Source organism: Phyllobates terribilis, unplaced genomic scaffold (assembly GCF_046119375.1).
Source record: "Phyllobates terribilis strain yellow unplaced genomic scaffold, ASM4611937v1 Scaffold_26__1_contigs__length_17865784, whole genome shotgun sequence".
Classification (NCBI taxonomy): Eukaryota; Metazoa; Chordata; class Amphibia; order Anura; family Dendrobatidae; genus Phyllobates; species Phyllobates terribilis.
Window position 1 is genome coordinate 11,027,167 of NW_027362786.1, and position 13,066 is coordinate 11,040,232.

Below are 13,066 nucleotides of genomic sequence, written 5' to 3' on the forward strand. Positions count from 1 at the left end.
CTGGACTACTACCCCTGTCATCCTGTCCCTCTGCCCTGAGGCCCGGCTCCGCCCGTGGGGAGTAGTAACAACCATGGCTGCAATAACACCATGCCTCAGCGGACTGCAGCAGCGCTGGTGGCCTTCACCAGGTGCCACAGGTGGCGTAGTCGAGATCAGCCACTCAACCCGGATAAGCCCATCTCTTTGTTTTAGTGTGACGGCCCTGGGTACGGGTCGGGTCCGGGCCACGGCTGCACCCCATCTCTACATCACAGGACCCGACTCCGAGTCCCCCATCTCCCAGGGTAAGGCCTTATTGGAGACCACGCTGAGTCACACACCAACACTCTCCTCAGCCCTCAGGTTCCAGTCACCGCAAGCCTGCCTACCCGGAGCACCTGCCAGGTTACCTGCCGTGTCCGCCTGCTTGCTTACCCGGAGCACCTGTCTGACTATTTGCCATACCCACCTGCTTGTCTACCCGGATCACCCACCGGCCTACCTGCCGTGCTTATCCGCTGTACCTGTCAGCTTCTGTCACCTGACCCATGGGAGTCACCTGCTCTCACACAAGGTTGGTCACAGAGTGGAACCTGGTTCACCTGCCCGGTCCCTCCTTGGTTCATGGAGTCAACTAAGCCTCCGTATGACCTGGGTCGGTCCGAGTAGGCACTTAGTTACGCCCCTCTGGTCCCTCCTTGCATCAAAGCACAGAGGTTCCACCACCCGAATCCGTAACAGTTTGCACAGGCCATGGAATCCGGTGGCCCCCAGGCTCCTTCGCTCTCAGACCTGTACCTGGAGGTCTCTCGTCAGAGATCCCAACAGGAAACTATCCTGTTCTATCTGCGGACAGTCAACTCCCGCCTGGACATGCTGTCCACCCCGACTGTGTCCGTCTCTAACCGAGGGGCACCCACTCCGGCAGCACCTCAACCCAGTGGCGCTATGGCACCTGGCTTCGGATCCTGGCTTTCTGCGCCTCCATGTTTCGATGGTGACCCTGTCCTATGTAGGGGCTTCATAAATCAATGCACGCTGCACTTTGAACTTCTGGCACACCAGTTCGTCTCCGACCGGGCCAAGGTGGCATTCGTCATGTCTCACCTCACCAGAGAAGCGTTGGCATGGCTTAACCCTCTGTGGGAGAGAGGGGATCCTCTGGTGTCCAATCTCCAGGCCTTCCTCGCGGCTTTCCGGAAGGTGTTCGATGAACCTGGACGAAGATCTTTTACTGCTTCCTCACTTCTCTGACTCCGTCAAGGGAGTCTCTCTGTGGGACGGTATGCCGTGCGTTTCCATACCCTCGCATCTGAACTGGCCTGAAATAATGAGGCACTGGTGTTCGCCTTTTGGGAAGGCCTTTCCGGACGGATCAAGGATGAGCTAGCGGGCCATGACATACCTCCCACCCTGGACGACCTGGTGTCATTAGCTACCCAGATTGACATCCGTTTTCTGGAGAGTGCTAAGGAGACGACCTGGGAGAGAAGACCTCCGCGTCTCGCTTCAACCTCCCAAAACCCAGTCTCTCAACCAGCCATCCCTGGGTGTCTTCTCCAGAGCCAATGCAAAGTGACCAAATCAAGATGGTCAAGTCTCGCCCGGAGACACGCCGCGCCGAGGGGCGTTGCTTCTACTGTGGCAGTATAGAGCATCTGATCCGTTCCTGCCCGGTGAGACAGGGAAACTCCAGTGTCTAGGACCGCTCGTCCTAGGCAAGAGTTCTTCCTCTCCGTCCTTGACTCTGTCCGTTTCTGTCACCAGTGGTGAGACCTGCTTCTTCTATACTGTCTATTTGGATTCCAGAGCCGCTGGGAATCTCATTCAACAGGCCGTTGTGGAGCATTATCAGATTCCTACCATACATCTGGCTGAACCTTTGGCGGTTTCCTCTGTGGATGGGAAGCTTATCCTGGAAACCATCTGGCTTGACACTGAGCCTGTAACTCTTCAGGTGGGAATGCTGCACTCGGAGAAGATCTCCTTTCATGTGCTGTCCGGTCTCTCTCATCTCCTCTTGCTTGGTCTGCCCTGGTTACAGAGACATGAGCCCGTCCTGAATTGGAGATCTGGTGAAGTGATCCTTTTGGGTCAGGAATGCCGGAACCAGACAGGACTCATGGTTCATCCTGCTTGACCCCCGTCTAATCCAGCTAACCTAGCTGGCCTGCCGGCTCCCTACTGGTCCTATGCGGGCGTCTTTGACAAAAAGGAAGCGGAGACACTACCACCTCATAGGCCGTATGATTGCCCCATCGACCTAGTACCTGGTGCTTCACCTCCCCGCGAGCGAATCTACCCCTTGTCGCTGGCCGAGACCCGTGCTATGTCTGAGTACATAGAGGAGAATCTTGCTAGGGGATTTATCCAGAAATCCACCTCTCCAGCTGGAGCAGGATTCTTCTTTGTCGAGAAGAAAGACGGCTCTCTGCGTCCTTGTATCGACTACAGGGGTCTAAACCAGATTACCATCAAAATAAGTACTCCCTGCCTCTCATCTCGGAGCTGTCTGATCGCCTAAAAGGCGCAAAGATTTTCACCAAGCTCGATCTGGTCCGGATTCGCCAGGGAGACGAGTGGAAGACGGCATTCAACTCCCGGGACGGTCACTACGAATACCGCGTGATGCCCTTCGGTCTCTGTAATGCTCCAGCCGTCTTCCAGGAGGTAGTTAACGACATCTTCCGAGATCTCCTGTATTCCTGCGTGGTGGTGTACCTGGACGATATCTTGGTGTTCTCCACGGATCTGCCCTCACACCGGAGGGATGTTCGTCAGGTTCTGCTGAGGCTCCGGAAGAATCGCCTGTATGCTAAATACAAGAAATGCCTCTTTGAGCAGACCTTCCTGCCGTTTCTGGGTTATATCATCTCCGAGACCGGACTGCGGATGGATCCAGAGACAGTGTCTGCCGTCTTAAAGTGGCCCCGACCGGAGGGGTTGAAGGCGATTCAACGGTTCCTGGGTTTCGCAAACTATTACCACCTCTTCATTCCTCATTTCTCCTCCCGAACTGCTCGCATCTCTGCGCGCACTCGTAAAGGAGCAAATCCCAGGAAATGGACTTCCGAGGAGGAGAAGACCTTCGTCTCCCTTAAACAAGCTTTCTCCTCCGCTCCTGTGCTATACCGTCTGGATTGCAACAAGCAGTTCTTCCTGGAGATTGATGCCTCCTCCTCCGGGGCCGAAGCAGTGCTCACCCAGAAATCCTCGTCCGGGCGAATGGTGACCTGCGGCTTCTTCTCCAAGCTCTTCTCCTCGTCCGAACGCAACTACTCCATAGGAGATCGAGAACTGCTGGCCATCAAATTAGCGCTGGAGGAGTGGCGCTATTTGCTTGAGGGGGCTCTGCACCTGGTGGTCATCTACACTGACCACAGTAATTGTCCACTGAGTTGTGTACCTAATCCTATCATGTGTAGTACAGTCTGCTGGGCTGTGTACGTAATCATATCATGTCATACATTCCACAAAGGCATGTACCCAGGGCCGGCGTCAGCACCCGGCGTACCCGGGCAAGTGCCGGGGCCCTGGAAAATCAGAAGGGCCCACCGCCCACTCACTGTCGGGGCCCACCGCCCACTCACTGTCAGGGCCCTGGCCGCTTCCTCGGCACCTGTTCAGTGATGCAGGCGCTGCTTGATTGCCGGCACTCCCCCAGTCCCAGACATGGCCGCGTGCTGTGCGGCTGTGTCTGCTAGTAATGACACGGAAGGGTCGACGGCACTGCACCTTCAATTGTGCTTGTGTGTCGTTCCTGTCATTATTAGCAGACACTGCCGCACAGCGCGCGGCCATGTCTGGGGGAGTGCCGGCAATCAAGCACCGTCGGAGGTCCTGCACAGATGGGGGGGAGCGACCCGGACCCGACCGCAAGTGGGCCCCTCTGATGGTCCAGGGCCATGATGTCTGTGACACGCCGGGGGCCCTGCACTGCCCCATACCTGAGGATCTGCTGGACAGGACACTGGACCGGGGACAGGTGAGTGAAGCTTCCCCAATCCCCATATTAAAAATATTTGTAATGGGTCTGTGTGAGTGCATGTATGTGAATGTCAGTGTGTATAACGGTGTATATATATTTGTCTGTTTTATATATGTTTTTAAGAATTTGTGTAAAAATGTGTGTATGTCTGTATGTGTACATATCTGTGTACCGTGTGTGCGTGCATGTGTCTGCGTACCGTGTGTGTGCATATGTCTGTGTACCGTGTGTGCGTGCATATGTCTGCATACCGTGTGTGCGTGCATATGTCTGCGTACCGTGTGTGTGCGTGCATATGTCTGCGTACTGTGTGTGCGTGCATATGTCTGCGTACCGTGTGTGTGCGCGCATATGTCTGCGTACCGTGTGTGTGCGTGCATATGTCTGCGTACCGTGTGTGCGTGCATATGTCTCCGTACCGTGTGTGCGTGCATATGTCTGCGTACCGTGTGTGCGTGCATATGTCTCCGTACCGTGTGTGCGTGCATATGTCTGCGTACCGTGTGTGCGTGCATATGTCTGCGTACCGTGTGTGCGTGCATGTCTGCGTACCGTGTGTGCGTGCATATGTCTCTGTACCGTGTGTGCGTGCATATGTCTGCGTACCGTGTGTGCGTGCATATGTCTGTGTACCGTGTGTGCGTGCATATGTCTGCATACCGTGTGTGCGTGCATATGTCTGCGTACCGTGTGTGTGCGCGCATATGTCTGCGTACTGTGTGTGCGCGCATATGTCTGCGTACCGTGTGTGTGCGCGCATATGTCTGCGTACCGTGTGTGTGCGTGCATATGTCTCCGTACCGTGTGTGCGTGCATATGTCTGCGTACCGTGTGTGCGTGCATATGTCTGCGTACCGTGTGTGCGTGCATATGTCTCCGTACCGTGTGTGCGTGCATATGTCTGCGTACCGTGTGTGCGTGCATATGTCTGCGTACCGTGTGTGCGTGCATATGTCTGCGTACCGTGTGTGTGCGTGCATATGTCTGCGTATCGTGTGTGTGCACATGTCTGCATATGTGAAGGATGAGGTGGCAGGCTGGGCCCTGTGTACTATATATATATTTCTCTGCGGTATCTGTGCATCATGAATCGTGTATGTGTTAAAAGGGCCCACTGAATATGTAAAGAGAGGAGAGAACAAGGCGCAATGGGTGACTCAGTATTGCAATTTGTAGACGGGTGTGGGGATGGCTACTAACCTTATGAAGTTGTGCACCTCTGCACAACCCCAGTGTAAAGCTCCACAAGCTCCTCTCTGTTGGTGGCTGACATCTATTTCCAGCGGCATTCACAGATCCTGATCTCTCGGTGGTGGATCACGTGGTCAGGTTAGTAGCATGTAAAGCTGAGATGGACGCCCAGCTTCACCAACACCCCAGGCAGCGCTCCGGGGGGGTTAGGGCAGCGCAGCTTGGAAAACCAGGGTAGTAATTTTAATTAAATTGCTCCCACAGGTGAAAAAACAATAGATTAAAGGCAGCTCTACCGCACCCCAACAGGGGGAAAAGGACAATCAGTGAATATGAATAGCGGTACCAGAGCGCCAATAACAGGGCAAAAATATTAAAAGGACTGGTTTATTAATACACACACAACGCGTTTCGGTGGACACAGCCACCTTCATCAGGTGTCACAAGCAGCAAACAATTGATCCTTATATACATTTGACTAGGTATACAATTACTTAAAAGGGGCGGGGCCAGATACAGAGTAATACCTCTATATTAACCCCTTGAGTTCATATATGCTCAATAGAGTAAAAAGGATTGTTATAAAATAATGCCTAATGAAGCATATGGGGTTCTTATAAAAAGGATTCGCTGTACAAAAAAAAACAACATGTGAATCCTATAATCTTAATACTTCATAGGATATATTGTCATCTACCACCCTATATTTTAGATTATATAAAAAAATAATAATAATAATTTTTACATACAACATAAAACAATGCATAAATATAAAGTATAAAATTACAATCAGTTTCTATCATTATAATTAGGAAAAGTAGACGAAGAAAGGAAAGAGAAAAAATAAAAAATAAAAAAATAAAAAAAAATAAATAAAAAAGTAAAAAAAAAAATTCCCAAAAAAAAATTCCCAAAAAAAAAAAAAAAAATTTTTCTTTAAATTTTTCCTCCTTCCTCTCTCTCTCCTCCCTCCTCCCCTCCCTCTCTCCTTTCCCCTCTTCCCTCCTTCTCTCTCTCCTCCCCCCTCCTCCTCCATATAAAAGATATATATAATAAATTTGCTAAAATATGAAAACAATTATTTAAAAAGTTGTCTTCTCTATATTAAGGTTCAAACCTTCAGGAGATAAGGTTCCCATTTTGAAAATCCAATAATTTTCACGTGTAATGAGACGATTTAGTCTATCAGGGTGTGTATCAACTATATGATCAATGATAGTTAGTTTTAGGTTGTTAGGATTTTTTTGATGTTCTTTTAAGAAATGATTAGAAACACTATGTAGGGGAAAGCCGTTTCTAATATTTTGGCGATGTTTATTTAATCTTGAGTGCATTTCCTGGATAGTGCGGCCAATGTATTGCAGGCCGCAGGTGCACTGGAGCAGATAGATCACATATGAGGACTGACATGTCTAAAGCGAATGGGATATATCTCTCCAGTGACCGCAGAGACGAATGTTTTGGCTCCGTTATCAATGGATTGACAGCATAAGCATTTAGGGACATTACATTTATAACATCCATTATTGCTAATAGGAACTGAATGGTTCGGTCTTCTACCAATTGTTGTATTGCTAGGGGCTATATAGTTTCCTAGATTTTTACTCCTCCGATTTATGACATGAGGAAATTCCGGTAAATGACCAGTTAATATTGGATCATTACTTAAAATGAACCAGTATTTTTTTAAATAAACTAGATAACACTTGCGTAGGTTTACCATAAGTAGTAATCAGATTTAAACTGAAATCGTTGTTTGGCTCTTGGCTGGTATTCTTGGATTTGTTGATACACAGGTTCTGTGATAGGGATCTAGTTTTGGAGAAAGCATCCTCTAATAATTTCTGGGGGTATCCCTTAGCTCTAAAACGTTTTTGTAAAACCTTAGATTCCAGAAAAAAATCCGAATCATGTGTACAATTTTTTCTGACACGCCAATATTGACCGTATGGAATATTTCTAATCCAGCTGCGTAGATGGCCACTGTCAAATTCAAGATAGCTATTTACATCCACTTCCTTAAAGTGGGTAGATGTGGATATTTTACCTGAATTGTCTATATTTATCTGAAGGTCAAGATATTGAATATTACTCTCAGATATGGTAGAGGTAAAGGAAAGACCCCAGTCGTTAGAGTTTAATTCATCAATAAATTTGGCAGCCTCCACAGTATTTCCCCTCCATATGATAAACAGATCATCTATAAAGTGGCGGTACATAACGATGGGTTTATCGGCGCCGAAACGCGTTGTGTGTGTATTAATAAACCAGTCCTTTTAATATTTTTGCCCTGTTATTGGCGCTCTGGTACCGCTATTCAGATTCACTGATTGTCCTTTTCCCCCTGTTGGGGTGCGGTAGAGCTGCCTTTAATCTATTGTTTTTTCACCTGTGGGAGCAATTTAATTAAAATTACTACCCTGGTTTTCCAAGCTGCGCTGCCCTAACCCCCCCGGAGCGCTGCCTGGGGTGTTGGTGAAGCTGGGCGTCCATCTCAGCTTTACATGCTACTAACCTGACCACGTGATCCACCACCGAGAGATCAGGATCTGTGAACGCCGCTGGAAATAGATGTCAGCCACCAACAGAGCGGAGCTTGTGGAGCTTTACACTGGGGTTGTGCAGAGGTGCACAACTTCATAAGGTTAGTAGCCATCCCCACACCCGTCTACAAATTGCAATACTGAGTCACCCATTGCGCCTTGTTCTCTCCTCTCTTTACATATTGAGTCTGCTATTGCTGGGGGCTTAGCCTCAAGACCAGGAGCTGCAAATTGGGCGACCCAGATTGTTCTACACATCGAGAGACGGAAAAACCTTGCAGAATCATCAACAGATAAGAACTGTGTTTAAGACTTTAAAATCTAAATTGCTGGATCATTATGGACTTTTATGTGACCAATAGAGAGAAATTTAGATTATCTCTGATCAATACAGCCCTTAGTAAAGACTTTAAAGATGGCGACAGATGCATATATAATAATCCAACTATGCTGAATGATATAGATCAAAAAAGGTTACGTGGACTGTTTTTGAACTTAGAAAATAATAGCAAAATAGAAATAACTAATCACGTAGACACGATGTTTTTAGAACATTACATTAAGGATAACATAATACCTAAGGGATTGAGAATGAATCTCAACTCCTCCTTTCCTCAGGATACTGTTTTTACTGAAAGATGGGACAGGTGTATTTCTGATTGCTCAACAACACTGATCAGATTGTTGATTGATAAAAGGAATACTCTGGCTATGTATGCTTTAGAAACAATAGCTAAAATTAAAGGGGATTTGGAGTTCTTTTCTTCATCTACGGAATATTTTGCCACAGATAATGAGGTAAAACTAAGACTGGCTAAGTTTGAAAATGATTTAATAAATAAAAAAGCAAAAAAATATGAAAGAGATATAAAAGACTCTAAAAAAGAAAAAATCCAATCACCACTTCAAATTTCACCTGTTCCCATCATCTCTATGCAGAGAACAACTAGGGATAATCCATCATCCCCTATTCTAAGCAATGATACTGATAACCATACAAAACAAGTGAATAGTTTTCAAAAACAGTTTTTTATGAATAAAAAACAACAAGCAATATATGAGACTCATAAAAAGAAGTTATCCATTAACAATAATTACAAGAAAAATACTGCATTTAATTCTAATTTGGAAAAAAATAATGACCTTATAATAGAGGGAATGTGTATGGAAATTACTCCTCCCTCCATACTGATTACTGATCCACCTATTTTATCCACAACAGCAGCAGATGTAGAATTTATTGCTAATCCGTCTACTATTTCCACACAAGTAGCAGATATTGATGAACTGAACTTCACATTACATATTAACACACAGGAGATATCCCATAGTGGATCTAATATCTCAGAGCTTTCTAGTGCAATACAGACTCCTATTGCTGGGGAGTCATCTGGACAGATCCCGGTAGCGGATACACTGAATATTTTTAATCAAGGGAGACCCTCTGATAAAACAAGTGGTATGAACCACATAAAACCCCCTATAAACAGAACGACATCCTTGGAATTATCTCCGATTTTGAATGAGAATAGTATCTTGATAAATCCTCAAACACAGAATGCAGTTGCATCCCAAACTAATAAAACGAAAATTACACATTTTTTTCACGTGGTCCCCGGACGTTGTCCAAAACGAAAAAGAAATTTAGGGGATGTAGAGGGAGTGGAAAAACCCGAGGCCTCAACAACAAAAATAGTCCAAATGCCGAAATTGAGACACAATCCAAATATAAAGAAAATGAAATCTTGCCAATGAACCAGAATACAAATTCCCTGCAGATAGAAACCCCTATCGGTTGTGGGGGCATTTTTAATATTTCTAGCTATGTGCTATCTGAAGCTGAACGATCCTTGTTAGTTCGAGGATTATCTTTCTGTCCAGCTGTCCCATTTAATAATTTCACTTTGTTCTGTGATTTAAATGAATTTATAAGGAAATTGACACTAAAAAGACATTTTCTATTGGAAGATAAGAGAAAATCACATCCCATTAGTTCATGCTCAACAGTATCCCCCTCCATTCAAGAATCTAATATACCAGGCCCCCCATTACTGGACCCTTTCACTCATGTAAATGTGAAGGGGAAAAATAATTTCTATCCATTACATCACAAAGGTTCACACCTTGAAACTTTCCAACAATTAATTTTGAGGGACCTTAGGACATTCCCCCCAATTTCAAAAAAAGTGAACAACTTGAGCTACCAGGAGAAATGTGCATTAAAAACCCTTCAGGATAATAAAGAAATAATTATAAAGAGAGCAGATAAGGGAGGGGGGACTGTGATAATGATCAGGGGCTGGTACATCAAGGAGGGCCTCAGAATCTTAGATGACTCAAACTACTACGTGAAATTAGAAGCAGACCCATCTGTAACCATTTTTTTGGAGTACAAAGGACTTGTAGCAGGGGCCTCTACAGCTGGCTTCCTCAATAAAAAAGAAAAATCCTTTTTAGACATTAAAAAATTCAAAGTCCCTTATTTTTATTTTTTACCCAAAATTCATAAAGATAAATTTAATCCCCCTGGACGTCCTATTATTTCTGGTATTAATTCTATCACATCCAACTTATCCCACTATATTGATCTTTTTCTACAGAAGTACGTTTTATCCCTAGATTCTCATTTAAAGGATTCTACACATTTAATTAGACTATTGAGAGAATTACCCCCTCTTCCAGGCTGTCTTCTTATTACACTCGATATAAGCTCACTTTATTCCAATATCACACATGTATTGGGTTTACAGGCAATTAAAATATTCCTAGATGAGGACCCTAACTTACAAGATCCTCAAAAAAATTTTTTATTGAGGGGTATAACTTTCATTCTTGAAAACAATGTATTTTCTTTTGAGGGGGTGATGTATCGGCAGCTGAGGGGCTGCGCGATGGGGACGAGGTTTGCCCCCAGTTATGCAAATCTATATATGGGGGCATTCGAGTCTATCCACATCGCGCAATCCCTCGGCGCCGATAAACCCATCGTTATGTACCGCCGCTTTATAGATGATCTGTTTATCATATGGAGGGGAAATACTGTGGAGGCTGCCAAATTTATTGATGAATTAAACTCTAACGACTGGGGTCTTTCCTTTTTTTTTTTATTTTTTATTTTTTTTATTTTTTATTTTTTCTCTTTCCTTTCTTCGTCTACTTTTCCTAATTATAATGATAGAAACTGATTGTAATTTTATACTTTATATTTATGCATTGTTTTATGTTGTATGTAAAAATTATTATTATTATTTTTTTATATAATCTAAAATATAGGGTGGTAGATGACAATATATCCTATGAAGTATTAAGATTATAGGATTCACATGTTGTTTTTTTTTGTACAGCGAATCCTTTTTATAAGAACCCTATATGCTTCATTAGGCATTATTTTATAACAATCCTTTTTACTCTATTGAGCATATATGAACTCAAGGGGTTAATATAGAGGTATTACTCTGTATCTGGCCCCGCCCCTTTTAAGTAATTGTATACCTAGTCAAATGTATATAAGGATCAATTGTTTGCTGCTTGTCACACCTGATGAAGGTGGCTGTGTCCACCGAAACGCGTTGTGTGTGTATTAATAAATCAGTCCTTTTAATATTTTTGCCCTGTTATTGGCGCTCTGGTACCGCTATTCATATTCACTAAAAGGGCCCACTGAGACTCTTTCGCCCGGGGCCCAGAAAAACCTGGAGCCGGCCCTGCATATACCTAATGTTATGTGTGATAAAGTTCATGTATCTAATCCTATCTTGTGAGATGCAGTCTGCAGAGCCATGTATCTAATCGTATCATCTGTGATATAACATTGTGGTCAAAAACTAAAGGTCTCTGGACTGTGATCCTAAACTTCATCCTCCTTTATCCTTTTGCAAACACTCAGAAGGAAGGGGGGGGGGTGTCAGACACATGGAGCCGATCCCCCATATTTACTGCAGTCATAATGCCAGTTAACACTACATTCGTTTTTTTTGGCAAATATCAGCAACTCTATCCCTACTACTTAATGGTTGGGAATATCAGAACTTTATTTTAGTTATTTTATACTATTAAAACACAAATTAAATATTAAAAAAAAAAAGTTAAAAAAACTTTAATACTTTACATTTTTCCGTGCATTGCATTGTAAAATCTGTCTGCAGTCCCAGCTCTTGAAAGCTGGTACCTGCATGCAAACCTTCATGTGACATAACAATACCACACTGGCCAGGACCTACCTGCTGTGCCATCATGGATGTGACGCTAAAACATAGGGCCACATTTTTATGTTGGTTGTTGAAACATTTCTTCACTGTGCGAAGCTGCATGTAGCCACCAATGGGTAAGTGTAGCATTATACTATGGCCATTTAAACCCCCTTCCCCGTGTAATGCATGTGCCAGCTCGGGCAACGTGGTTCTTTTGCTCAGACACAAAGGGGGTCCCTATTCTGCTAGCTATTGCAATTAATTCAGCTTATATAGTGACATTACGTATCTGGGGTACATTACAGTAAGTTATCCATGCCCCACTATTTAACAAAGTGCCAGAGCGGGCAAGATGTCACCACATTTTTTGCACAAATACACCCTGCTTCAAATTTATTTTTAATTTTTGGCACCAGAGAAACGGCATTGAAGGAATGATGAATTGCCCCCATAATTTTCTAGATGTTGGCATTAAAAGATAAAGCATTCATTACTATACCTGCATATCAATTCCTTCAAATAGCACATGAGGAAGACGACTTGCAATAGCACGTACAAAACTCCGTCTGCGGGTAAACCGTTCCCATACTGGCACTAGCTGGGAAAAAGAGAATAGAATTTTTCTTTTTAAAGGGCAAAAACAAACAATATTGAGATCATCAGTAGTCACTAAGATCAGAAATACAGCCATGGCGGCTGACAATTATCAGTGCAGGGATTGTCCTATAAAAGGAAATTTCACGCCTATACAGTGGTGGCCAAAAGTATTGGCACCCCTGCAATTCTGTCAGATAATACTCAGTTTCTTCCTGAAAATGATTGCAATCACAAATTCTTTGGTATTATTCTCTTCATTTAATTTGTCTTCAATGAAAAAACACAAAAAGAATTGTCCTAAAGCCAAATTGGATATAATTCCACACCAAATCTAAAAAAGGGGGTGGACAAAAGTATTGGCACTGTTTGAAAAATCATGTGATGCTTCTCTAATTCGTGTAATTAACATCACCTGTAACTTACCTGTGGCACCTAACAGGTGTTGGCAATAACTAAATCACACTTGCAGCCAGTTAACATGTATTAAAGTTGACTCAACCTCTGTCCTGTGTCCTTGTGTGTACCACATTGAGCATGGAGAAAAGAAAGAAGACCAAAGAACTGTCTGAGGACTT

At 44.3% G+C, this 13,066-nt stretch overlaps 1 protein-coding gene across 1 annotated transcript in view; it reads right to left on the reverse strand.

Annotated features, from left to right (window-relative positions):
• Positions 1-12,585, reverse strand: part of LOC141176477 (mitochondrial fission regulator 2-like) — a 58,075-nt gene extending 45,490 nt beyond the window's left edge. Inside the window, exons 1-2 of the mRNA XM_073660430.1 lie at positions 12,541-12,585; positions 12,394-12,492 (exon numbers count right to left, since the gene is read on the reverse strand). Of these exons, the coding sequence (XP_073516531.1) occupies positions 12,394-12,492; positions 12,541-12,585 (144 nt within the window). The remainder of the gene's footprint in view (positions 1-12,393; positions 12,493-12,540) is intronic.
• Positions 12,586-13,066: the final 481 nt, after the last annotated feature.